At 50.5% G+C, this 27952-nt stretch overlaps 1 protein-coding gene across 1 annotated transcript; it reads left to right on the plus strand.

The window, feature by feature from the left end:
• The first annotated feature begins 1671 nt into the window (after positions 1 to 1671).
• ATP6V1B1 (ATPase H+ transporting V1 subunit B1) lies at positions 1672 to 25773 on the plus strand. The gene is made up of 14 exons (XM_074332144.1): positions 1672 to 1887; positions 8945 to 9000; positions 18362 to 18460; positions 18632 to 18725; positions 19299 to 19376; positions 20316 to 20455; positions 21400 to 21501; positions 22123 to 22220; positions 23255 to 23378; positions 23547 to 23697; positions 23944 to 24026; positions 24827 to 24931; positions 25119 to 25248; positions 25339 to 25773. Exons 1-14 carry the CDS (start codon positions 1770 to 1772, stop codon positions 25500 to 25502), a joined length of 1542 nt encoding a protein of 513 aa, XP_074188245.1. The 5' UTR covers positions 1672 to 1769; the 3' UTR covers positions 25503 to 25773.
• Positions 25774 to 27952: the final 2179 nt, after the last annotated feature.

Here is a 27952-nt window from a genome sequence, read left to right on the forward strand (position 1 = left end):
ATTGTGAGAAAAGGACCAGAGACCTGAAATGGGTCCTTAGGCCAGAGGATGCAGGGTAAGATTTGCACTCTGTGGAGAGAAACAGTATGTTCCAGTCTGCTCTGGAAAACACATATTTATTTGATTTCAAATTGGCTGCCCTGAGTCACCCAGAATAGGGTGCTGGAAGGGAAATCCTGAGTCTGGAGTGAGACATGTGGGTAACCAGGGCAGACCTTGGGTTGCACGGGTCCAGCCACACTACCCAGTGTCCACCCTGCCTTGCCCGGCAGAACTGTGCCACACTCCGTTGGCCCAGGGGCTAGAAAGCACAACTCCTTTATCCACTCGGCACAAAAATATTCCTCCATTTGTACTTTCTCCCCTCTGCTAAAAATGTCAGGGGAGGCCTGCTACATGGAACCCTGGAGGGGAAATATAAGAAAGTGAGACAGGGTCCTATGATCAGATGGAGAGAGCCCTGCCCTGGTACTCAGGGAGCGCTCAACATTATGAGACAGAAAGGCTTAAGGAACCCAAGTCTGCTGGAGGAGACAGGCTCAGCTCTGGGGGCTCACAGACCTGTGGTGGCAACAAAAGAGAATTCTCCAAAAGGGTGTGGGAGCTAAAGGGAAAAAAACATTTTTCCTCCCATCTTCTAAGGTCTTCTACCTGGGCTAACAATCAAATTAACATACAGATTAACAGGAGAAAATCAAATTTTGATATGTAAGTACAGGGAATTCATATAAGCATGAATAGTCCAAAGACAGGAAAACATTGATATATATGTCGTTTTGGACAAAGGAGAAGAGGCGGGACTTGGATTTTCAAAGTAAAAAGGGGCAATTTGCAGGTAATTCAGGAAAAGCATAATATACAGGTAACATACACGCAGGTAAATTTTTGCTAGGCAACTCAAAACACAATGGGGTGGGTGGGGCTGCTGCTTGGAGTTTTCCTGTCTAATGGCTCAGGTGATTATGCTAAGGTTCCCTTCCTGAAGCAGTTTTTTTCCATCTCATCTCTTAGGTAGGAAAGGGGGGAGGGTCAAAGGTTCTGAGTCTTGTGTTTCTTAATAACCAGCTTAAAATCAATATCCCAAAAGGCAGAGTTAGAGTGGCAAAACTTTGGTCTCCTTCAAGGACATGACACAGGAAAGAGATCTGATGTGTGGTGAATCCAGAATGCTGGAGGATCCAGGGTAGGCTTCCTGTAGGAGGTGGCACTGAAGTTGGCCCAAGAATGATCCTCTATTGATGTTCAAAAAAAGATGATGATGGAATCGTGCAGGGGAAGAAGTTCCCTGGTATGGTCAGGGCAACGGGTGCAGTGTGAGAGCAGGTTGTGGGGACAGTGAGGAGAAGATCTGAGGAGAGGGCAGCCTGCCAGAAACCAGGAAATGGGGATGGGGGAGACCAGGAAGAGATGTGGTAAGGGGCATGGGGCTGTGAGAGCACCTGAAGTTTCAGGGGGAGGAACTGGGTTCACACTGGCTGCAGGTTGGAGGCAGAGGAACAACCAAGAGCAGAGGGAAGCCTGCCGACCCTTCTGCCCCTCCCATCCCCCATCCTCCTGTTCCAGATGGCCTAGGGCACCTCTCAGATCTGGAAGAGCTCCAGGAAACCAGGTTTCCCTGTTTACACTCAGTTAGGGGGAGGAGAGAAGGGAAGAGGGGAGTGGTGGCCACAGGGGCAGGCTGGTCAGCTTGCTCCAGCTCCAGCTGGGCCTGGAGTGTTGGACCTGCCTCAGCAGGCTCAGGCTCTCTGCTCCCAGCCTGATACTTCATCATGGCCACGAAGGTAGACAGTCGGCCTGGGGGGCTCCCCAGCAGTGGCTGTGACATGGGCACAGCCCGAGAGCACATTCAGGCCGTCACCCGGAACTACATCACCCACCCCCGTGTCAGTGAGTACGACCCCCACTGGGTGAGGCTGGGGTGGGCTGCTGTGTCCTCAGGTGCTGCTTTTCAGCCTCAGGGAAAGAGGAGGATCAGAGACCTGAGGAGACCTGTGGGGCTCTTGGTCCAGTGCAGTGATGCTGTAGGTGGCCTGGATAAGGGGCCACCTCTGCAGGAGGAGATATGGGGACCCACAGCCCAGGCTACCCCAGGGGAGAGGGCAGCGGAGTAGTTGCAGGAAACTTCCTGCCATCACTCTGGTCCTGCAATGAGACCCCAAACCCAGAGAGAGCTCCCAACTGCCCCTGAGAGTGTGTGTGTCTGAATATGTGTGCTCGGGGTATATGCGTGTGTAAACCAGAACACTCAGCATGAGGAAATGGATGATCAGGTGCTCTTGAGGGATGTGTGGCAGTACAGAGTATGTGTGCATTCGCAAGATGGGGAAATACAATACGTGACACTGTGCGTGTCGTGTCAGTTCTCGTGTGTGTGTGCTGGGGGAGGGTGTCTGTATAACCAGGGGAAGGCACGTACCTGGGTGTGTATGTGCTCCTCTTGCACTTGGGTGAGGATATGTATGCATATATGTGTGACAGCTTCAGTGTATATGATCAGAGTGAGGAAACGTGACTGTGTACATGCTTATACACTCAGGGTAAGAGAGTGTGTGTGTGTGCGTGTGTGTGCACGTGTGTGTGTGTGCTCAAGTGTGCATGTTCACGGGGAGAATATGGTAAGTGTGTAGTCAGGTGATGTCACATGTCTGTGTAAGGTCAGAGGCAGAGTGAGTGGCTGGCCTCCAGGTATAGAGGTGTGTGTGCTGGAGTGTACCCTTGTAAGCTTCAGAGGGGGCCTCCCAGGGGTGGCTTGAGTACCTGTCCTGCAGGGCGGGCCAAATCCAGATGTCTGGGGCAGAGAACCCGATAAGGCCCACCAAACGGAGCCCTCTCCACCGAAGGGAGCCCTCTACCCCTGCCATCTCTCCTTGTTCAAGGTCACCGTCCCTGGCCTGGCGAATACTAGAATTCTCAGACAGCGCAGCTCACTGGAGTAAACCGGCCTGGCCAGCACTAGCTAAGCAGACCCAGCGGCTCCTAACAGGGTGTGAATGGGGAGAAGCTGGCCTAGCACAGTCCCCCTCACTCCCTCTGCAGTCACACAGTCCAATGAGGGGAGGAGGAATGGCCTGAAAGGGTAGCTGAGCGCTGGGTCTGCCCTCCAAGAGGAGCCCAGGGGGTGTATGGCACCTCCTGAGGACCAAGCAGGTGCTGAGGGGTGGAGTACATTCCAGCGAAGGAGAAACCCAGAGGTGTGGTATCAGGTTGATCAAGGTGGGCTGCAGGCCCTGCCCTGTGGAGGTGCAGAGAAGATGGAGGCCCAGATTCACCCCTGGGGCAAAGAGGGAGTCCCCAAGGCCCAGAAATATGCAGTCTGTATCCCCCTTGGGTCCAGAGCCCAGGCCTGGAGACCTGCACAGAACTGGCTGACTCTTGTCCATCCCGTGTGACCCTACCCTGCCCCTGCCAGCTCCTCCCCCATCACCCCGCTTCCCTGGGGGAACAGGAGAGCTCCCAAGGTCCTCAGTGCAGTGTGGGCTCTGCGGGCTGGACCTACCTGCTTTGCTTTCCCTCTACCTGGAATGTGCCCCCCCAGGAACCCTGCAAGGTGCAACCTCACCCCAGAGCCCCCTCCATCTGGTTCCTTCCCAGCCAGTCCCTTATTTATAGTCAACAAGTCCTGGGTCACACACTCCAGGTTTGTCCCAGGCTGGAACTCAGGGGTGGCAGCACCACCATGTTTGCAAGGGTGTTGCTGCACATGCCCCCTCCCCAGATGAATGTGTTCACACACAACAGCTGACCCAGACACAAGGGTGAGCGCAGGGGGAGCCCCTTGGGCGCATGGGTTCCATGGCTGTATTAAAGATGTTACTGCAATGACCTTTGCTTTTCCTGCACACCCTGTCCTCACAGGGGCCAGCCCCAGCCCAGCCCTGACACCCTCCCACCCCAAGCTGGATTCCTCAGTGTGCTTCCACACCTGCAGCTTTCACCAAGTTTCCCCTCTTTCCTCCACAGGTGCCTGAGGGGTTTTCTCCCCGTGGGGCAGAGGGCACCAACAGGTGCAAAATCCAGAGCTGCTGCCCTCAAGCGGGGGCAGGACTGCTGTGTCCCTCTCTGCCCTCCTCCCCCAGCCTGGCTTCCTACTGGGACCTCTAAGCACTTCCAGGCAGAACTTTGTGTAGTGACAGAGAGAGCCTAGGAGAAGGGCAGCTAGCTCCCAGCCCCAGGGCCAGGAGAAGGCTTCCTGGAGGAGGAGGTGGATTAAATCGGCCTGAGACATTGCAGTGGGGAGGGAATGGGCCAGAGAGGAGGGAGTGGGATAGAATCGTGATGAGGAGTGAACCTCGGCAATATCCACCCCAGGAAAAAAGGGGCCCCTTTGCCTCCCTCAGAGCTGGAGCTGTTCTCCAAGGGGAGGAGGTGGCGTGGAGCTGGTCATGTGGGGCAGAAGTTGCTAGGCTGACAGGGTTAGGGGTGCAGTACACATGCATGAGCAAAAGTTAGGCTGGACAGGCTGGCAGTCTGGTTGGAGGGATGGAGTCAGGTCAGATCGCACAGGGGCTTGAGTGTCATACCACTGGCTGCCTTAGAAAGTTCCACTGACTGGGTCTTGGGCTGATTTCTAAGAACCCTTGGCTTCCAAACCCTCCCCCCCTCCCCTAATCCCATCAGCGGGATCAGGGAGGAGGTGAGGGACCTGCTGCCCTGGCCTTGCCCCCACCCTGGCCTCACGCATGGGCGCCCGCCTCAGCCCTCTCCCAGGACGCTGCAGGTGTGGCTGGGCCGCCCTAATTAGTGGGCTGCCAGAGCCCCTGCTGAGTCTTTGACCAGGAAGGCGGTGGGGAGACAGGGGCAGGGAGGGGCTCCACCAGCCTACAGCCCAAAGTGCAACCCAAAGTGTCAGCTAAGACAATGGAGAGGGGGTGGGAAGAGCAGCTGGAGGGAGAGTCTGAAAAGTCTCAGGAAGGCCTATTGAGGAAGGGCCCCTCAGAGGCCTTCTGGTTCAGCACCCTGCCTCAGGACTACCCCCACGCTTCACCTCTGCAGGGTCCAGGTGTCTCCCAGGGCTAAGGTAGTAGCCATTTCCTTGAGTGCCACAGGATACTGTCCTGATTTGTGGTGTGCCCCAGGAGAAATCGGCTGACTTTCTGGGCCTCGGTTTGCCACTCCATGCAATGGACACAACGAGACACAAGAGTTGGGGGTGGGTACAAACAAAAGGTCTGGCTTCCAATCAAGGAAACCCTTGTTGCTCAGCTACCACATTGGCTGTGTCCAAACCAGGCAGCGTCTCACAAAAGATAGAGCCTAGTTTGATGGGGGCACACACTAGTCTGAGGGGAGAGACACAGTCTGTGTTGCTAAGGAACAGCTAAGCTGGAGAACAGGAAGCCCCCTAGGGTGCCAGCCTGTAGCCCTGCGAGGCTTCAGAGGGGAGAGGGCCCAGTGGGCTGTGGTAGTTAGTCAAGCGCATGGCCTTGAAGGATGTGAAGAGCCAGATGCTGAACCAAAAGAGCCACAGAGGTGATTATCTGCATCGAAGGGCCAGGCTATGGAGCAATGTATTCAGTCAACAGCTATTTATGAAGTCTACCTAGAGCCAGGCACCGTACCTTCTGGAAGCCTGGGAAGGAGACTTATAGACCAGGCTGGTGCAAGAGATACATGGGGGACTTAGAGGCCTCGTGCTGGTCACCTATGTGGGCGTGGCTGGGAGAGGCATAGAACTGTGTGGCAGGCCAGCGCCTGGTTCTGCTGCAGGCGAGCACTTTGCCGCAGCCCTTACACCTCCCCCATCAGGCCAGCCCCTCCTTCTTGAGGGCCGGGGTGGGGGATAGGTCCAGATGCCTTCTTTGTGCCACCACCATCACCACTCTCCCCAACTCCTTGGGTGTCCCAGCTCCCAAAGTAGAGTTGTTGGATGTCAGGGTTAATGGGGATTTCATGTGACAGAAGCTGTGAAGTGGGAAGAGCCCCCTGTCAATGCAGTGAGGAAGCTGGAAGACTTGTCTCCCAAGCAGAACTAGAAATGGTTCCCTGGGGATCCCTGGACCTGGGGATCAAGGGGGTCTTTCCGTCTCATACCCAAACCCCCCTATGAGACCCATCCACCCTGTATCTTTCTTCTGCCATCTCAGCCCTTTTGGCTAGTCTGCTATTTTCTCTACAGGGCCAGCAAGATGTCAGATCTTCTGGGGCTTTTTAAAATGTAGCCGTTTCCCCACCCCCATGCTTATTCCCATGTTCTCACGATCCATTTCCTCCTCCCTGCTTCTCCATCCTCCGTCAGCTGGGCTTACCTACTCCACTCTGCTTCACACAGTCTAGCAATCCAGAGAATTTCATCACAATGCCAGGTGGGCGGGGGGGGGGGGGGCTGCTTGGTGTGAGGGTGATGCTGCGGCCTCTGACCTGTCCCCCTCGTTGGTGTCTTCCTGTGTCCCCCTTAGCACTGTGCACCCTTCTCTCATCCTTTCCACCATATGTCTGCACAGGAGTGGCAGGGGCCAAGGGAACAAGCTCTCGGGCGGGAGGACAGGACCCTCATCTGGTTTGAGTCTGGGAAGGTGGCAGGAGGGAATACACCTGGGTTCTGACGTGGGAAATACGGGGATGAGTTGGTGGGATCAAGTAACACCCTTCATAAATCATCCAATGAATATTCACTGTGTCTACCATATGCCCACACTCTTCTAAGAGGTGGGGACTAAGCAGTGATCGCTGCAGACACCCCTGCTCTCATGAAGCTGATACGTCCTCCTGCACCCAGGAAATGAGCCTGCACATGCCAGCCGAACTGCCCTTCCTTCTGCCTCACCTCTGCCAGATGGGCCCTGGGCCAGGCTCTCTGGGTGCTGGCTGATGAACTCCACCTGACCTTGAAGTCTCAGCTCAGATGGCCCTTCCTATAAGGTGCTTCCTCATGAGCACCCAGTCTGGTCTCTGTGCCTTCCCTTCATAGCACCTGCTGCAGTTCGTAGTTAAATTGATTTATCTTTATCCCCTCTTTAATTATAGGCTCCCTGTTTATTTGCCACCTTGATTTACATAGTCTAGTACCTAGAGGGCATTCGAAACATGCTTGAAGAAAGGAAGGGAAGAGGGAAAGAAGAAAAGTAACCATCGAGGGTCAGGTGCCCGGTGCCATCCTTGAGTCCCTCCAACATTCAAAGGTCCTCCACATAGGCTGAGGAGCAGCCAGAGAGGTGGGGGGGGGGGCCTCCCAGGAGCTGCAGGGGGACAGTGCATCATCCAGACTCTGGTCCCTTTGCACTTAGCAATCTGCAGGCCAGAGATGGCCAAGAGAGGAGGCAGGAAAGGGCAAGGGGTGGTGGAAGTTAGAAGGGAAGAGAGCAAGGGAGCCATGCTTGTGAGAAACGGCTGTGAAGGCAGTACCTGAAGGACTGGGGCTGAGGGAGTGTTTTTAAGATGGGAGATGCCAGAGCTCGCTGGATGGGGAGACCACAGAGAGAGGGCGGTGCTGGCCCTTCACTCCAGAGAGCAGTCAGCTCCAGGGCCTGGTCCTTGGTACTGGTGAGGAGCTGGCCTGAGATTGAAGGTGCGACACCCCCTCCATGGGAAAAGAGGAGAGGGTAGTTCAGTAGGTTGATACTTTGAGGGCAGAAAAGTAATGGCATCCCCGCGCCAGACCCAAGTCCAAGAAGAATTTATCTTCTGCTGCCCTCCGCCTGTTCTTAGGTTTTCCGAACAGTCTTTAAGCTCGGAAAAGCCTTGCAATTATCTGTGCAATGATCCGCTAGCCCAAGTCTCAGCGAAAGAAACTTATGTTCAAGAAAAATAAGGAATCTGACCATTGAGCCCTAGATTCAGAAGGGTGTAAGCAAGGAGCGTTTAGTTTCCCTCGGCGTGGGGTGGCTTGACACCAGGCTGGCCTAGAAACAGAGGGCAAGTGGCTGGGAGCCAATGTGGTCTGATGAGAAGACCAAAGAGTGGGGTCCTACCGCTGCTATGCCACAAGCATGCTGTGTGACCCTGGGCCAGGCTTTTCACCCTTCTGGGCCCCTTTGGACTATTCTCCCCTGTGAGGTCCTTCCAGCCTGTGAGTGACCCAGCGACCTCACAGATATCCTGCCCATTCTGCTTTGCCAACTTCCTTTATCTCAGGACCCCAGGGAAGGGCTACGGATTCCCAGGGTTATAAGCAAGAGAGGGTTCCAGGGTCCCTCAGCCAGCCCCTAAGGGAACCAAAATAGGTTTCCTGTCTGCCAGTCCATAGCTTCCTCTATGGGGCCCCAACACTAGAATCAGGAAGCATTTCCTGATGTCTAACCCAATCGCTCCCTGTAAGTGGAGCTCATTTCCCTGCTTGTGGGTCTCAGCTCAGCAGCCGCTAGGACAGGGACATTCTGCTGCCTCCTCCTTCCTTGTCACTTTCTCCCCACCCTCAGGGGCACCCACTGGGCCTGGGGAGTCTGGGAGCCTCATGGCACAGCAGAGGTGCTGGCTGGTTTTTCTCACTAATGCCTGCACACATCCCCTAAAGTGTTCAGTGGGTGTGGGGTGATGAAGAGGAGTGTGGTCCTGGCGAGGGGCAGGGGAGGACAGTTCTAAGCCACAGCTGGGGGCCAGGAGCCGTTGGGAAACACTGGGGGTCAGAGAGGAGGGAATGGGTAAGTTGGGGGCTGAGGCCCGAGGGAAAGCTGCCTCAGGGATGAGAAAGGCTTCTGCATGGCTGGGGGAGGGAGGACTCTGAGGGGTGTCTGCCCTTGCCCTGGCCCTCCCCCAGTCTCCTGCAGGTGTCCGAGGCAGCGGGGGCCCTGCGGGCAGGGGCATGACCCTTACAGCAATGGTGGCTGGCCCTGTCACAGCTAATGACCCTGACAGCCCAGGCTGAGGAGGGGTGGAGGTGGTGCTTAGAGGGAGGGAAGGGAAGGGAAGGCAGAGGATGCCTCTGTGTGTGTGTGTGTGTGTGTGTGTGTGTGTGTGTGTGTGTGTGTGTATCTGGGTGTGAGACCCTCACCCACCCACCCTTTCCCAGCCTACAGGACCGTGTGCAGCGTCAATGGGCCCCTGGTGGTGCTGGACCAGGTCAAGGTAAGGCTTCTTCCTCTTTCTAGACACCAAAGCAAAATCCCAAGGCCCCCCAGCTCCTGTGCAGGATTTCTTCTAAATTGTCCTACCTCTAGATGGCCCCCATGGGTCTACCCTATTCTTTCTAATCCCCTGTTACCCACCCCCATAGCTCCCTCCCAGCTGTCTCCCTGACTTTTCAGTGCACCTCCCACTTTGGGCCTTGGGAGACCTGCTTCTACCACCACTGAGCTGGGACATCTGGGCTATTATGCTTCTTTCTCCATCTGTAGAATGGAGTGTCTAACTTTCTCATAAGGCTGGACTCTCCCATCTGCCACTCTCATGGCTCTTCTTTTAAAAGGAAGAGGAGGAGGAAGATGACTGCCAGCTAACTTTTCTCCAGAGCTCGAGGCCTCTGGAATATCTCATCCTGGGAACCAGTGTGTGAGAATGAAGTGGACCTCACAGAAGGAAATGGGATTGGGGCTACTTTGTGTCCCATGGGGAACTGTAGGACCATGCAGACACTGGCAATATTTTGAGTCCTGGGGTTGGGGCTTCTTGACGCATAAAGAGCCCTGCAAATTTATAAGTACTCTGCTATTCTGCTACTTCCACCAACAAGATGTACCCCCATGTCCCACCCCACACCCCAACTAAACAAACTAGAAACCTTGACTCCTCCCTTCCTCGCTGCCCCATCTGTCAGTGCACGTGTGCTGTCAGCAGTCCCCTACCCCACCAATGCCTTATTATGGCCATGGCCTCTGGACCCCTGGCCTGGCACCCTCCCATCCTCGACTCTGCAGCCATATAGTCTTGACACCTTCAATCCCCAACTCAAACTCACTTAGGGTTCCCAGTGTCCTCATCTTACAGGCTCTATGCTCCATAAGGGTTCTGCTTACCTTTCCACTCTCATGTCTCATCACTCCCCTTTGCCACTTGGAAAACCATACTGTCTCTGCATGGAGCTGCCACTTGATGTCTCAGGGCCTTTGCACATACTTTTCCCTCTGCCTCCTGTCTACCGTTTCCCCTTGCCCTCTGTTTGACTCATCCCCAGCACAAGGTGAGAGCTCACCTTCTCCTGGAAGCCCCTCCCGGCCCCCTGGGCACTGAGCCCATCCTTCTCAACTTTGTGCTGCCTTGTTGGCTGCACCTATTGAGACACGTGGTCACCACCTGGCCACCTGTCTCCTCCCTGCCCCCTCCCCCCGACACTGTGCCCTCCTATTGGACATGGAGGGTGTTTTATTAATCCTGAGCTCCCAGAGCCCCACATGGCACTTTCACTAAACATCCAGGCCCTGGGAGGTTCTTCGTTTGTTCAAAGGAAGGGTGAGTAAATGAATTAGCTGAATGAATGAATAAATGTTAGTATGACTAAATATGGACCTGTCAAAACCTGAGCCAACTATATGAAAGAAATCAGACCCACCCATTTCTGGAAAACAGATTCCATGTTCATGTGGACATTACTGTTTGACCCACTAGTGTTGGGGACGCCCGGGAGGAAGTGTGGTGGAGCAGTTGTGTGTGTGTGCCCTGGGGTCAGGTGGTCTGACTCAGGCTTCTGGAATTTTATTCCCAGTCCTTCCCCCACCCCCACCCCCAGCTACCTGTCAATTCTAGGTCAGCAACAGCAGCACCCTGGGAACTTGTTAGAAATACAGCTTCTTGGGCTCCACCCCAGACTGACAGAATCGGAAACTCTGGGTGTAGGACACCGAAGTCTGTTTTTAAAGCCGTCTGGGTGATCTAATGCTCCCTGAAGTGTCAGAACCATCTATACAGGACTGTAAATCCCAGTTTCCTCATCTATTAAATTATCATAGGATTATTATAAGGATCAAATCAGATAAATGTAATAGTATTACTCCCCTTTGAGAACAGTTAGCAATAGCTCCACCTGGCATGCAGAAATGCCTGATTAGACAGATGGTGCCACCTCCTGCCCCCTTGCCCACCTCCACTACACTCCCTACATACCCGTTCATCTGTGTAGGACCCAGTGCTGTATGAAGAATCAGAAGCTAAGCAGACACCCATTTTCTGAACTGTCAAATGGGGCGGGACTAGGAAACTGAAGATAGATCCCCAGACCTACGGTTCTGTGATTATTGGATGCATCTGGAACTCTGACAGAACAGAATAAATGGGTGATGGAGACACCCAAAGAATCCTGGGCTTGCAGAGGGAAGGAAAGGAATCGGTAATATATATATAGTCTCATAACTTCAGAAGACACCTTTATGCATTCCTCTCCGCTGCCCCCACCCCTTCCCGTGTTCTAAAATTGCTAGGGCAAAATGCCACGATTCCTCCACTACAGCGCCACCTTCTGCCCGCATTGAATCACGCAGGCAGTTATGCTTCCTGCTTCCATCCTTCTCAAATGGAAAAATATTCGGGGGAAGAATTTTGTATAGGTCAGAGGTTCTTAGCCCAGGAAATAAGGGCCTTGAAATTGTATACAAACCTTTGAAGGTGTGTATTGTGTTTTCATGCGCTTGTGCATTTTTCTGGGGGTAGTTTCCACAGTTTCATCTGATTTTCTGAGATACAAAGTCTTGCCAGACTTGCTTAGAACTTCCCGGTCCTCCGAGTGTGCACAGCAGCTTGCCTGTGCCTGACCCCTTGCTGGTTGAGAACTCAGTTGCATCTCCAGCAGAGAAGATGGGTCGCACTGTACCACCCCCATTCCCTGCAATGCTCTTAGTAACCAACAGTGAGGGCTGAGATAATCAGGCTTGCTCAGTATTGTGGCTGGGAAACAGGGCTCCTTTGGGTAAAACTGATTGGATGGCCATCAGCTGTAACCAGTGAGCCATTGGCCACTAATATAACTGCCGTGGCTACGCTAGCAGCAAATGGGGGCTAGCAAGAAGGTGGTAGCTGAGCTAGCAAGCGCAGATTGCAGTTAGCAAGTGAGGTTGGTTGGTTGGCAGAAAAGTGGCTGGTGGGTTGCAGATCGTGTGGCTCCTGCTTCCTGTGTCTCCAACCCAGCCACCAGCGAGACACAGTGTGCCATCTCCTCTCTACTCTCTTTTCCTCTCTCCCTCACCCACAAAAACCCACATAAAAAGAATTGCTTTTTAATACCCTGCTGCCTGGTTTTTATCAGGCACATTGCCTGATTTCTTTTGGGCCCACTACGGCCTGTGCTCTGTCCAGCAATTTTCCTCCTGAGGTTAGCAGCCCACCATCAGCTCCGCAGACAATAAGGCCAGTGGCAGTGTGGGGACAGAGTCCCAGAGAACAGCTTCCAGGCTCTCGGACTCACGTGGAAAAGTGCTGGCTCCGGTAGTAGACGGTCATCAGTTGTGACTAGTTGGCCAACAGCTGTAACCAGTTAGCCAATTAGCTGCTGATATAACTGCCGTGGCTGAGCTAGCAAGTGCAGATTGCAGTTAGCAAGCGGTGGGTTGGTTGGCAGAGAAGCGGAGGGCAGATTGCCGCCGCTAGCAAGTGGGGTTAGCAAGCGTGGATGGTGGAGTGAGACTGGGGTGCAGGAAGACCCCTTGTTGGGGTACTGGCAGATGTTTGCTCCCTGTGTCTCCAACCCAGCCGCCAGCAAGAATATAGTAGTATGACTCTCCTATCTGTGGCTCCGTGGGTGTTCCTTTTTGGCCTCACTATATCCTGCGTTCTTATGTGGGGAGCGGGACCAGAGAGCCCGCGTGACACCCTGCATGACAGACACTTTCAAATAGGGAGGCCCAGGCAGAGAGGCAGAGGGAAAGGAGCCAGGACTCTTGTTTAACTTGTTTCCCAGACCCCGCAATTCTTGCTCTTGGGCTCCCTCTTGTGGTTGTGAAGCCAAAGAGCGCTGGGCATTAGCCTCTCCGCCGACCTCAGAGCATTCTTCTTGGGCCAAGCCCTCTCCCCCAGAACCCCTACTCCCCAGGGTCTGCGGGGTGGTTAGGAGACTCAGGTCGCCTTCCTGGCATCCTCTTCACAGGACGAGGAGGGGGGGGGGGTCAAGCCAAAGCTTCCCTCAGTGACCGTCAGCTGCAAGACCTCCTGTCTCAGGTTTAACCCCAGCAGGTGTGCCCTGGGGGAGTGGACTCCACGCTGGTCACACTCCAGCTGGAAAACTGACCCATCCCCCCCACCGCCCGCCTCCCTGTCCATTAAGGTCACTAGTTTGTGGAGAGCTGGGGATATAATGATAGTAATGATGCTGAGTAACTACTTGCACTGTACTTTAACATGTCCTAAATTTTTATTACATTTTGATTTTCTAAAAATGCTCCTTTGGGATTAGTGAAACAAAGAAAAGATACATAAAGCGAACTATCTGCCCCTAACATATTGAGATAAGCAATGTAAAGATCCTGCTGTATATGAGCAAATATACACGTGTCATGCAGGGTCTCTGGTCCCGCTCCCCGCATAAGAACGCAGGACATGGTGAGGCCAACCAGCTGTGGCTAGTTGGTTACAGCTGATGGCCAACTAACCCCAGCTGATGGCCATCCAATCACAATTGATAGCCCTTTACTACCAGAGTGAGCACCTTTCCATGCGAGGGTGAGAGCCTAGAAACTGCACTCCTGGCTCTGTCCCCACAACACGTGTCAGAGGTTTACACTGGTGATTAGTCTCTTAAAACATATTCAGTAGATACACATTTAACTCGTTCTTTTTGATAGCGCATAGGAGATGATAGTATGGATTTACTGTGACTTATCCCATGGTTCCACTACTGATAAACATTCAGCATGTTTCCAGGCTTTGCTGTACAAATAGTACAGCAATATAATATATTTTTATATGGATACTTTTATTGCTGTAGGATAGATACCCCCAAATGGAATTGCTGGTTCAAAGTGTGTATTTACTTTCAAATAGATATTGAGAGTTTGGGGCAAGATTGCTTATCCCAGCAAGGTTGGGGTAATTCACATTCCTACCAACCTTGAAGAGAGGACCCACTTCTCAACACCCTTGCCAGCCCTGAATATGTTCTCTTGTAATTTTATCTGTCAAATAGATGAAAATCAGTACAGCCTTGCTTTTTGTGCATTTCTCTGATGGCTCGGGGAGTTGAGCATCTTTTCACCTGTTTAGATTTCACTCCCTCCTCGGTGAAATCTTCTTTGAGGTGTACAGATTGAGTTGTGAGAGACCTTTATTTATTGTTCACATTTGTGTGTGGTGTCTTTGCTGTATAGAAATTTCAACTATAATCAAATCTTTCTATGTTTTCATGTACGGCTTCTGGGGTTCTTGTCTTGCTTAAAAACTTCTCTCTTATCCGGCTTTTAACTGGATTATTCAGGAAGAAAGGAAAGAAGGAAAGCTCTTCTAGGATTTTCGTTTGCTTGTTTTAGCTTTATATTTAAAATTTTTATGTGCCTGGAATGTATTTGTGTTTCTGATGTGGGCGTCTTCTAAGTAGATACTGAGTTATGTTAGCACCATTTATTCAATCAATTCTTTCTTTTCCCTGTGAACTAATAATATGCCACATTTGTGCTATAACAGTCCCTGAAAACCTGGCTTCTGTCTCTGGACTCTCATCTGTCTCACTTATCCATTTGTCTGCCCCAGACCAACACTTAGCTCTTGACTTCTAGTTTCAGAACGTGTTTTACTATCTGATAAGGCAAGTCCTCCCTTCCTGATCTTTTCTATAACTGTTTTTGGATATTCTCAGACATTTATATGAATTTTAAGATTTTTATTAAGTTCCAGAAGAAACAATAATCCATTGGGAATACATTTAATTTATATACTTTTGAAAGGTTTTATATTTTTATGATAGTAAGTCATTCTGTCTTGGAAAACAATATTGTTCTCCATTGGTTCAGAGTTTGTTTCATGTCCTTCAGTAAGATTTTATTGTTTTCTTGTACCTTTCTTGGTAAATGTATTTCCAAATATTTAATGGGTTTTGGCCCTATTGTGGGTAGAATGTTTTTCTCCATTTCCCCTGTTTATTGCTGGCATAGAAAAAAGGATATATATATATATATATATATATATATATATATATATATATATATCTCCAAATCCTCTTATTACTCCTGTTTTGTTTTTACTTGTTTTGTTTTAACTAGAGCCTCTTGGGTTTTTCTACATATATACTGTCATCTGCAAGTCAAGGGAATTATGTCTCTTTTTCTATTGGCCTACTTTCATTTTACTTTTTATTTCAAAACAATTTCAAATTTATAAAAAGTTGCAAAAATAAAATTAGTTCAAGGAACAACCATATACCCAATTGTTAATATTTTATCCCATTTGTCCTATCATTTGCCTTTGAGTGTATGTATATTTTTTTGATAGGTTATCCCTGAATACCCCAGTGTGTATTTACAAAGAATAAGGATATTCTTTTACATAACCACAGTAGAGTCATCAACTTCAGAAATTTACAATGGCACATTTATCTAATCTACTATTTATTATCAGCTCACTCAATAAAGCCCTTTATAGCTTTTTCTCTCCTCCAGTATAGGATGTAACTGAGAGCCAGGTATTACATTTAATCATCATGTCTGTTGAGCCTCCTAAAATCTGGAACATTTCCATAGCCTTTCTTTGACATTTTTGAAGACTATAGTCTCCTCCCATCACCACAAATTATTTTTTTAACTTTTATTTTTTTATCTCTTATTATCTTTTTTTTAACTTTTTCTAAAATTTTTTTAGATGATCACAGATTTTTTTAATCCTTTAATCCACTAATAAGGATATTACTTGAATAGATTTTCTAATATTAGATTAAACTTGAATTCCTGGAATAATCTCAACTTGGTCTTTATTATTTTTATGTGTGTGTGTGTGTTTAACTTCATTTTTTGTTTTTTAAATTTTTTTTCTTTTATTGTTTGGTTTGTAGCTTGGCATTTTTTATACATTGCTGAATTTGATTTGCTAAAAGTTTTGTTTAGAATTTTTTTGTATCTATGTTCATGAGTGAGATTGCCTATAATTTTCCAATAATTAAATTATCTTATTTTGGTATCAAGGTCATGCTTGCCTGATAAAATGAGTTAAAGATCATCCTTTTTCTTCCAGTCTTTTGAACAGCTTGAGTAAATTTCAAACTATTTGTTCCTTGATTGTTAGAACTCACTGGTAAAACTACCTGGGACTAATGTTTTCTTTGTGGAAAGATTTTAAACTATCCAAAATGTTAAGGATTATAGGAATATTCTGGTTTTTACTTTGTTTTTAATTGGTTTTGGTTTGAGTTGTATTCTGCTAGGACTTTATTCATTTCATCTAAGTTGTGAAATATATTGCATAAAGTTATTCATGGGTGGCCGGATGGCTCAATTGATTAGAGCACGAGCTCTTAACAACAGGGTTTCCAGTTCAATTCCTGCATGGGATGGTGGGCTGTGCCCCCTGCAACTAAAGATTGAAAACAGCGACTGGACTTGGAGTTGAGCTGCGCCCTCCACAACTAGATTGAAGGACAACGACTTGGAGCTGATGGGCTCTGGAAAAACACACTGGTCCCCAATATTCACCAATAAAATTGTTTAAAAAGTTACTCATAATTCCTTTTAATATATTTTTAAGTACTATTAGTATAGCTAGTTTTGACATTTTTATTCCAACAATTATTTATTCATGCATTTTCTCTTTTTTAACCAATGTTGCCAGAGATTTGTCTATTTTATTAGGCTTTTCAAAGAACCAATTTGGCTTTGTTGATCTTCTCTATTATATATTTGTTTTCTGTGTTAATGATTTCTGCCCTTTTATTATATCTTCTTCTTTCTTGGAGTTTTAATACTGTTTGTTTTTCCATAGTCTTTCTTTGACATTTTTGAAGACTACAGTCTCCTCCTGTCATCACCTTTTTTTTAATAAGACATTCTCCATTTAGGCTTATTGATATAGTTTTTAATTTCCTTTTTTTTTGCCTTATTGTATAAATGAAAATTTCCAAAGCAAAATTAAGTAACAATGGTGATAGCGGCATATTTTTAAGCTTCCTTCTTAAGACATTTCAATAGCATACTTTTAAGCTTCCCTGACCTTTTTCCTTTTCTAATATAAAGCTCTACATGCATCACGTATATGTTGACATATAGTTTTCATTATTGTGTAGTACCAAATGTTTTCTAATTATTATGAGTTCTATATTTAGAATGCTTTTAGATGTCCCGATGCATGAAGTTTTTCTTTTTGTTTTTGATTTCTACCTTACTTTGATTATAGTCAGAAAACATGGTACAACTCAATGTGTTCTATAGGTCACAGTCATAGCATGAGGTGATGCCCCTTCATTCTTTCCTATTTCATTTGTCCTTCCAGTTTTGATTTCCTCTAATGCCCAAGGAGTAACTTAGACAAGTACTTTGATTTCCCAGAATATTGGGAACACTGTGGGGAAGGGTGTCATCTTTTTGCCATTTATTTCTATTGGATTAGGAGTACGACTTCCTCTCTGAAGTAAATCAACAACCTAGGAAGCAAGGTGAGGGAGCCTAGACTATGCTATGCATTTTCTCCAGTATTTCCCCTGGGAAGATGGAATAGGACTCAGGTCTCTAGGTTCGGATGAGAGCTGAGGACCAGTGTGGAGGGTCTGCTGTGCCTGCCCAGCGTGCCTGGCCTGGCTCGTAGCCTCCTCTAGATGTGGGTAAAGATTGGGATCTTGCTACCGTGTTTCCCCGAAAATAAGACCAGGTCTTATGTTAATTTTTGCTCCAAAAGACGCATTAGGGCTTATTTTCAGGGGATGTCTAACTTTTTCATGTACAACCATCTACAATCTATGTTTATTTCATGTACAACAATATATAGCATCTTATGGAACATCGTCATAATGTACTAAATGCTAATGATCTTAACTGGGGCTTATTTTCAGGGTAGGTATTATTTTTGAGGAAACACGGTACCTGGAGTGTGCACAGTGTGTTCACCATCTGTCCTCAGGGGCAGAAACGACGGTGCCATCCAAGAGACCTAAACACCCATAACAGCTGCTGCATTTTATTGAGCTGTTACAAGGTGCCAGGCACTAGCTAGTGACTTTACATATATTATCTCACTTTCTCCCCACAGCAGCCCTGTGAAGTAGGTATTATTATTATTATTGTCCCTATTTTAAAGATGAGAAAACAAAGGCTCAGACATTATGTAACTTCCAAAGGTCACACAGCATCTAAGCATCAGAGCTTCCATTTTAACCCTTTTCTTCCAACAAGTCGGTGCTCCTACCCATTCAGGTACTGCCTCCCGAAAAAGATCCAAACGTCCCACTTCTTACCCCCGGAAGTTGATTTCTAAGAGTGTCTGAGCACAAGAGGGGAGATTGAAACTTGAGATTGGATCCAGGAGTGGTGGGGGAGGGGACTGGGACTTCACCTCTGATCTCACTGTCACCTGGGCTGCTTTCCCCTCCTGCCAGTTTGCCCAGTATGCTGAGATCGTCAACTTCACCCTGCCTGATGGGACTCAGAGGACTGGGCAAGTGCTTGAGGTGACTGGGACCAAGGCAATTGTTCAGGTAAGGAGAGTCAATGAGATGTTGGCTGGTTGAACAAATGGAAACACCCACCAAGGTCCCACATTATCTTATAAACTCCAAAGGCAGGAAATGTCCTATTTCCCCAAGATCACCTTGCCCAGAGCTGGGCACAAATGAGAGAGTGAGGAATCTCATTCTCTTGTCCCATAGGTTTTTGAAGGGACCTCTGGGATTGATGCCCAGAAGACCACCTGTGAATTCACAGGGGACATCCTACGGATTCCAGTGTCGGAGGACATGCTGGGTGAGCCGTGGGGGTGGGACAGGGTGGGGTTCTCCTCTGTCCCTCCAGCCATCTTCTCTGACCAAGCCCTGAACACCCTGCATTGTCATTGCCTGTTCACACATCTGCCTCCCCTGTGAGCTCTTTGAGTTCAGGGGTGATTTCCTCTCTCTCTTTGACCCCCAGCCCCAGCTCAGGGTTTGACATACAGCAGGGGTTCAATAAATGAGGAAGGCATAGTAGGTAGCCATCCATCTGGGGTCAGGCTGAAATGGACTGCACATTCCCTAATTTCCCCCCAAGATCTACCATACCTGGCCCTCTCCTCTTTTTAGCCCCCAAATCACCCAATTAGAGTAGTTGTCCTGGGCAAAGACCTTGCCTATAAAGGTTTCCAGGGGAGGAAGGGAGACCCCCAAGGAGAAAGTCACCGTAGCCAGCTCCCTGGAGGTAACTGAGGGATGAGGAGGAAGGGGACATGGGGCATTTGGGATGCGGGGGGCAGGTGGAAGCTGGTAGTGGTATGGGGGTGAGCAGCAGTGAGAGACCCAGGGCTGGCCCTGAGCATCTTCCAACACCCCTGCCCACCCCCAGGTCGGGTTTTCAATGGTTCTGGCAAACCCATTGATAAGGGCCCAGTGGTCATGGCAGAGGACTTCCTGGATATCAATGGTAAGTGACCAGGGGCTCTGGGTGGCTTTAGGGATCCAGTCCCCCACGACTTTCCCCACCCCCAGTCATCATCTGTGCCACCTTGCCCTTGGAAGTTCTGCACCAGACACAGGTCAGGGTAATGGGCCAGGGCTCACTTCTAAGACACATCTCCAAGGATGGTCAGACAACAGCAGGTCAGGTGTGATATGAGAGCAGCAAAGGCCTCTCTGTCCCCAGAGAGCCACAGAGGCTGAAATACTGCCATCAGCACTCCATGTCCTGTAAACTGCCATCATCGTTGTGACATTGTCCCATGCGTGCCCCAAGACCATCACTCTCCTGCCTTCCAGTTCCCTGTCCCCGCCCCTGAGAGCTAGTTGGGGTGGCTTTCAGAAGCAGACACAGCCCCTCCCAGGCTCTCACCCCATTCAATGGGAGGCCATCTTGAGCCTTCTAACCCCATCGTCAGTTTTCTGAGGACGTGATGGAGACCCAGGGAGGTTCACGGCTAACTCAAGCCCACACAGCCATTTGGAGGGAGAGCACAGAACACATAGTCACTCAGACGGGAGGGCTCCAAGTCACCCTCAGGTCCTCCCAACCTGCACTGCACCTGGAGGTCTTGAGGAGGGTGCTGGCTCCGACCATGGGGCCTCAGCCTGAGCTCCTGCCCCTGCCGCTTCCAATGCTCCAGGGCAACGCTGTCCAAGGGGGCACTGGACATGTGGCTTTTTACATACAAATTCATTCAAATGAAATCAAATTTCATTTCCAAAACACAATTCATGTGCTCAATAGCTACATGTGGCTAGGGCCACCATATTGGATGGCGTTAGAGCCCATTTCCATCATCACAAGAGAATTCTGTTCGCAGTGCTGCTCTGGAGTCATGGAGCGGGTGGGGAGGGCCGGGCAGGACCCAAACCCGAGCATTCGTCCACGCTTGCCCTCCCCCAGGCCAGCCCATCAACCCCTACGACCGCATCTACCCGGAGGAGATGATCCAGACAGGCATCTCTCCCATTGACATCATGAACAGCATTGCCCGTGGGCAGAAGATTCCTATCTTCTCAGCAGCTGGGCTCCCCCACAACGAGGTGAGACCTATAGGAGCCTGTCGGCACATCTGCGGGCCGGGGGCAGAGCAGAGGCCGGGGCCCAAGAGGAGGGCTTCCTGTGCTGAGTAGGCAGGGGCCAGCCCAGCTGGAGTGACCAACAATCCAGATGGGCAGTTGTCCTCTGGCAGCTCAGGGCCTCCTCATTGTCCCCCAGCAGATCTTCAGGCCTCTGCCTGAGTGAGTGGGGTGCTCACTGGCTCATGAGAGGGCTCACGGGTAGCCCCCATGTTGACAGTCTGCTGAGCTGGGCTGACAGTGCTACCCACTGGTCCTTGTAATGGTCTTGACTCACTGCCCTGAGCGAACACCTCTGATGCCAGCCCCACAGCCATCTGAGGCCTCCCTGTACAGGTTCCTTGCCGCACCCCTGCCATCTGGAGTGAACAGTTCATCTCAAAGCAGCTGGTGTGACAATGTTTCTAGATGCTCCTCCCCTGACCCCCCACTCACCCACCCAACCACTCCTGGATGTGACCCAGCTCACCTCAAAATGGTCTGAGTGATCAGATGGCATATACGCCCTCTACCCTACACACACGCATCCTAAGCTGTGTTACGGGAACTCCATGCGCTGTCGGCTTGGGACAATTCTGTGCCAAGATAAACCCCAGCAGTCTGAGGGGAGGGGAAGGGATTCTGAAGGGCCAAGCTGCCCCAAACCCGTGTCGAGGCTGTTGCTCTTTGGAGCTGTTATTCTGTCTGCTTTTCATAACAGGCACTCTAGGCCCTCAGTAGTGCCAGAACAGGGCAGCCCCTCCCCTCAGAAAGGCTGTAGGACCTGAGGCTGCCCTTTTGCCTTTGTGGATCCCTCCTACAGCAGGCCCTGGCAGGAGGATGTACCGGCAATTGCCCCGTCCATCCTCTTCAACAGCCTTCAGTGGGGCAGGCTCTGACGTCCTTCCTCCTAACCCCCTCCACTCCAGATTGCTGCCCAGATCTGCCGCCAGGCTGGGCTGGTGAAGAAGTCCAAGGCTGTGCTGGATTATCACGACGACAATTTTGCCATCGTCTTTGCAGCCATGGGGGTAAGAGGGGCTGGGCAGATTGGCAAGTTCTGAAAGCTGTGGGTAGGCAGCCTTGTTTCCCTTGTCCTGGCACGGCCTGATCTGATGGGGGAGGCACAATCCTTCTCCATGAGAAGCTGTCAGAGTGAGGGCCTGTCTGATGGGAGAGGTAAGAGCGTGACTGACGGGATGCAGTGGGCTCAGTGACCAGGCAGTGTGTCCCTCAAGGCACCCAAAGGCCATGGCATCTAAAGATGGGCGCAGGTTGACCTGGAGGAGGAGAAACTAGGGAATTTGAGGAGACAAGGCAGCTTGGGGAGGGGGAGACCAGGGGGCTCACATAGGGCCCAGGGTGGGAACAGGGAGTTAACAGGAAGCAGCTGGCCAATGCAGGAGCAGAGCTCAACCGGGGGCTGTCTGAACCTCTCTTTGGGGGGATGATGAGACCCTCCCCAGGTCTGGGCAGCAAGCCGGCCCTGCCCTCGTAGGTCCCGGGATCACCCCAGGGACCACGGCACCTTCCCCCCCCGTGCCTGTTAGACAGTTAGTGGGTAGGCTTTGCTGAGAAGAGATGGGACGGGCCTGGGCCCCTGCCCTCGGGTCCCAGGACCCTGCGTCCGGCCCTCCCTGCTGTGTGTCCAGGTGAACATGGAGACAGCCAGATTCTTCAAGTCTGACTTCGAGCAGAATGGTGCCATGGGGAACGTCTGCCTTTTCCTGAACTTGGCCAATGACCCCACGTGAGTCCTCCCCTCACACGTGTACTGTCCTCAAGCAGCAGGCCTCATCCTATTCCAAGACTCAGAGTACCATGGCTCAGGGGTTTCCAGAACTACAGCCATGGGCCAGGGCTGGGAGAACCACCCCTTGTTGTGCAGATGGGGAAACTGAGGCTGGCGATGGGTAAGGATAGCTCACGCAGAGACAGAAGGGGCAGGACCAGGACCCTGTCTGCCCCCTGCAGTCCCTCTGCTCCTCCCACAACCTGCATCGAACCCCTGTCCCACATCAGAGCTCCTCATCCATGGTCACCACTACAGAAATATGTCCCTAAATCCTTTGTTTAGAAAAACTGCTATTTTAAAAGTTTAGAAACTATGAGTTTAAATCTGGGGGTCAAGTGGATGGAAAAAAACACACAATTCTAATAAACTGTCCTGGGTACTAAGAATACTCCAAAAACTAAGTAACAGAATTCTGGAGGCTGCAATGACATCACCAAAGGAGAGACCCCCAGGCACAGAGCCAGGGACTCGGGGGTGCTCACAGTGGAAAGGGGCAGCCAGGGCAGGCAAGTGTATGGTATGCACTGTGTACACTAAGTGTGCTCAGGAGCAGTGAGAGGAGCAGCAAGGAAAGAATCCTGAGGAAACAGAGTGAGAGTGCTCCAGCTGACCCAAGGGCAGGTGCCCCAAGGAAAAGGGCGCGAGAGCAGAAGCGCTGACCTGCCTCCCGCTGATATGCCAGAGTCCCTCACCTTCAGGCCACGGAGATGGGCCCCTGTCATCCTCATCAGATGTCCTGCTCTCCCCCAACTCTCCACCTGCCCCAGCCTCTGCCCCTTTTCCTACCTTGACCCACAGGACAGGGGAGTGTTGGACCTGGCTGAGTGCCCATCCCCAGGAGCCACAGCCCTGACCTGGGGGCCAGGAGCGGGGGCTCATGGTGTCCACGCCTCTGCTGCTGTGCGCAGTCCCAGCTTTGCCCTCAGCAATGGGGCTACACGGGGCACAGGCCTGGACCTCCAGACTCTAACTAGCGACTGTACCTCCAGGATTGAGCGGATCATCACCCCGCGCCTGGCACTGACCGCGGCTGAATTCCTAGCCTACCAGTGCGAGAAGCACGTGCTGGTCATTCTGACTGACATGAGTTCCTACGCAGAGGCTTTGCGAGAGGTGAGGTGGCTGGGAAAGGCTGACAGGTTCATCCCAGCCCCCGCATCCCAGAGTGCGCCCACCCAGGCCTGCTTCCACTCTGCTTCTCAGTCACTGAACTTCCCGCTCACTCTTCCTTCCCTCAGCCTGTCACCCCCCTCCTTATCCCAATGCCCACGGATACTGCAGGTCTCAGCTGCCAGAGAGGAGGTGCCCGGGCGCCGAGGGTTCCCTGGATACATGTACACAGACCTGGCCACCATCTACGAGCGGGCGGGCCGCGTGTCGGGCCGGGGGGGATCCATCACTCAGATCCCCATCCTCACTATGCCCAATGATGGTGAGCCTCCTCACTGCCCACTGCCCTCCGCAGGCCGCCGCCCTCCCTTCCCACCCGGACATGTAAAGGGCCTGTGCTTCTTTGCATAGATATGCAGTAGCTCTGTCGCTCCTGCAGGATAGACACTGTCCTTTCCTTGCCACCATCCATTCCTATCACTCCCATGAGGGGAAGAGAACCCCAATGACCCTGAGTGGGTGGACACCTGGGCCCCAACTACACTGAGGCTAGTGCATTTCCTTGTAGATATCACCCACCCAATCCCAGACCTGACGGGCTTCATTACAGAGGGCCAGATCTACGTGGACAGACAGCTTCATAACAGACAGGTGCTGTCCCCTCCCCTCCCACTCTCTGCTCTCTCCACCACCCCTGTGCTTCATCTCTCCATGAATTAGGAGGGGCCAGGCAGGAAGATATCCCAAACAGGAGATAACCCCCCAGGAAGACAGTGTGGTTCACAGACAGAAGACAGGTCTGGATAGAATCAAGCCTACCTGGTTATGAGAACTTCAAAAAATAATCTCGTCTCTCTGAGCCTAGGTTTCCTCTTCTATAAAATGGGAATAATACTTATCACACAGTTGCATTTTGGAGGATAAAATAAGTTGGCATACAGAAAGCATCTAGCTGATGGTAGATACTAAAGAATTACCATCTCCTCTTTCCAGTAACTTGCTTTGGCGGACAGAAGTCTATGGGTAACTGACACACATAGATGGTTAATAGCATGCTAATGGGTTAGAAAATGTGTCTGTCCCATCTGGGGTTAAAAGCAACCCCTATGAGTTTTCCCTCTTTGCTCAGCAGGTTCTTTCTTTGTAGCTATTAACTTAAGCTTCAACCTGGTTTTGTCCGAACAATCAAAAGTTTTGAAATAGCGAGCCTTTCGTTAACTAATGTCGTGTCATCTCCCCCCTCCTCTCTCCTGTCTGGGAGCACACATGTAGATACACACACACCCAAGCCCTAGAGTTTATGGGAGGTAAAGGAGGGCGGGTATAACCCATTTCTCTGTAGCAGGAGGACCATGAGAACCATGGCGGAAGGGGGGGGGGCGAGGAGAAGCAGGGTTAGAAGGAAAGGAATGTTCATACCCTGCCTCCTGCCACCCCTTCTGCTTCCCCAGATCTACCCTCCTATCAACGTGCTCCCTTCCCTGTCACGGCTGATGAAGTCTGCCATTGGGGAGGGCATGACCAGAAGGGACCATGGAGATGTCTCCAACCAGCTGGTAAGAAGCAGCAGCCGAGGAAGCTGGTTTCAGAGGCTGGAGGTCTGAGCCCTATCAGGACCACGGGCTTTTCTCCTGGCAAAACCCCTCTTGCAAAGTGGTCCTGCCAGCACAGCCCGATTGAGGGCCACTGGGTTCAGGTGGTAAACCTGTGGCGACCGCCCACCCTCTGTGCCCCCTCCCCCAGTACGCGTGCTATGCCATCGGGAAGGACGTACAGGCTATGAAGGCCGTGGTGGGGGAGGAGGCGCTCACTTCAGAGGACCTGCTTTACCTGGAGTTCCTGCAGAAGTTTGAGAAGAATTTCATTAACCAGGGTGAGGCGCTTTGGGGGTGTTCAGGCAGTAACCCCTTTACTCTGACAGACACACATACACACACCCCTCACATTCCTGCTCTGTCCCTAGGCCCTTACGAGAACCGCTCAGTGTTTGAGTCGCTGGACCTGGGCTGGAAGCTGTTGCGCATCTTCCCCAAGGAGATGCTGAAGCGCATCCCGCAGAGTGTGATAGATGAGTTCTACTCCCGCGAGGGGGCGTCACAGGACACCTCGATTGACACTGCGTTCTAGCCCCGCCTGCAGCGTGGCCCAGAAGCAGGGTCCTGGGACCCCTGCCTTCGGCATCAGTTCACGCAGCCCTCCCCACCCTCCATGATCCCACACACCTGAACCAACCACCTCTGCGCCCACGCTCAGACCCCGCTCCATCCCTCTCCCTGGCTTCCTGGCACTGGGAAAGAACATATTGTTAAACCTGTATTCTATGTCTTGTTCTTATAGGAGCATCTGTATTTTTATTTTAAAAGCTCCCCAAATAAAAAGTAAGTGAGATGAAAACGTTCATCTTATGTGAAAATATGATTGGCAAAGCTGGGGGTGATGGGTACATGAGTTCATTAAACTATTCTCTCCATTTTTTTAAAAAAAGAAGCCACATTAGCGTCTTAACAGCTGACAACAGAATTCCTCTTTGGGAGTTATTTGTCTTTGTCAAGAAATATGCTGATTGACATCATCAAAATGGCAGTGTGAGGTGAGCCTCTGTAAAGCTCCCCTGGAATTTACAACTAACCGAACAACAATAACTCCACAAAGGACTCCCTGCGCAGCAGACAGGCAAGACGAAGAGGCCCACTACTGAATTCACCTAAAGGTGGGCAAATAGCGCGAGTGGGGGAGGAGGGAAGGGTGAAGTGTGGAGACGGAGCGCCGGGGGTGCAGGACGCAGACCTAGCTCAGTGCTCCGAGCTCACTGCTTCCTGGAAATACTGCCACTGCGGGAGAGGGAAGAACTCGGACTGCTAGGGCTCCGCTTATGGCCCACAGGGCTGAGGTGGCAGCATATAACACAGCTGAACCCAACGCTCACGGCAGAGACCTTGGAGAAAAGACTGAGGGAAGAAGGCTGAAAACGGTGGTTTAAGCCCTCACTGCCGAGCAGAGAACGGAAGCCTTGGGTACTGAGACTAGCCGCCCCCTCCCTACCCTCCCAGAGCTCGCCCCGCCCCCACCAGCCCTGTGCTAGAAGTGGAACAGTAGCAGTGTCAGATCAAAAGAACAGAATATTTGCTGTTCTGAGAACTGTGGACTGCAGACACAGATTCGCAGCCCAACTAGTTCCGGCAAAGGGGAGGGAGCTGTGGAAGCAGGACCGGCTGTGGTGGTGGTCACCGCCATTGCTCTGGGCCACCTCTCACAACTCACCCCGTCCCTGGCCCCACCTATCTGGGCGGATCCCTGCAGGAGTAAATAGAACTGCTGAAACAAACGGGCTCTGAATCTGGTGCAGGAAGGGCTTTGGAACTTCAAAAGTTCTCCGCATACCCACATGGACACTGCGCCCTGTGACCCAGGCAAACTATTAACAGAGGAGAAGCCTGTCTCCCAGGGAATCCCCCCATTGTGTGAGAAGTTGGAATAGTGCAGAGAAAACATAGCACTACCGTGTGAGAGAGAAAAAAAAGCTGCAGTCGGAGAGAAAATAAAACATTCTACCAACAAGTACTGGAAAACAAAAGAAATACCTCTTTCTATCAACCTGTTGCAGAAGCCACTCCTGTAGATGTCTAGGAAGAGAAATAATAAATCAATAATTGCCATGAATAACCAAGGCAACAAGACAGCTCAGAAAGAAAGTGAAAAGTCTCCAGAAAAGAAACTTAAAGATATGGAAATACGTGAGTTAAATGACAGAGAATTCAAGATTGCAGTTCTGAAAAAACTCAACGAGATGCAAGAAAACACAGAAAGGCAGGTTAATGAACTCAGAAACACAATCAAAGAACAACATGAGCATTTTACGAAAGAGATTGAAATTTTAAAAAGAACCAAATAGAATTTCTGGAGATTAAGAACTCAATAGAAGAAATTAAGAATGAAATAACCAGCTTAGGTAGTAGAGTTGACCAGATGGAGGAAAGAATCAGTGACATCGAAGATAGAAACCTGGAAATGACACAGATGGAAGAAGAAAGAGACTTGAGACTTAAAAGAAATGAAAGAACTCTACAAGAACTTTCTGACTCCATCAGAAAGAGCAATATAAGAATAATGGGCATACCAGAAGGAGAAGAAAGAGAGAAGGGAACAGAGAATATATTCAAACAAATTGTTGATGAGAACTTCCCAAACTTGTGGACAGAACTGGATCCTCGAATCCAAGAAGCAAATAGAACACCTAATTACCTCAATCCCAACAGGCCTTCTCCAAGGCACATTGTATTGAAGCTGTCTAAAATCAACGACAAAGAAAGAATCCTCAAGGCAGCCAGGGAAAAGAAGACGGTAACTTACAAAGGAAAGCCCATTAGATTATCATCAGATTTTTCAGCAGAAACTCTACAAGCCAGGAGAGAGTGGAAACAAATATTCAAACTATTGAAAGAGAGAAATTATGAGCCAAGAATAATATATCCAGCAAAGATATCCTTTAGATATGAAGGAGGAATAAAGACCTTTCCAGACATACAGAAGCTGAGGGAATTTTCTAATACACGACCTGCACTACAAGAAATACTAAA

The sequence above is a fragment of the Rhinolophus sinicus genome, linkage group LG05 (genome assembly GCF_036562045.2).
Source record: "Rhinolophus sinicus isolate RSC01 linkage group LG05, ASM3656204v1, whole genome shotgun sequence".
NCBI lineage: Eukaryota > Metazoa > Chordata > Mammalia > Chiroptera > Rhinolophidae > Rhinolophus > Rhinolophus sinicus.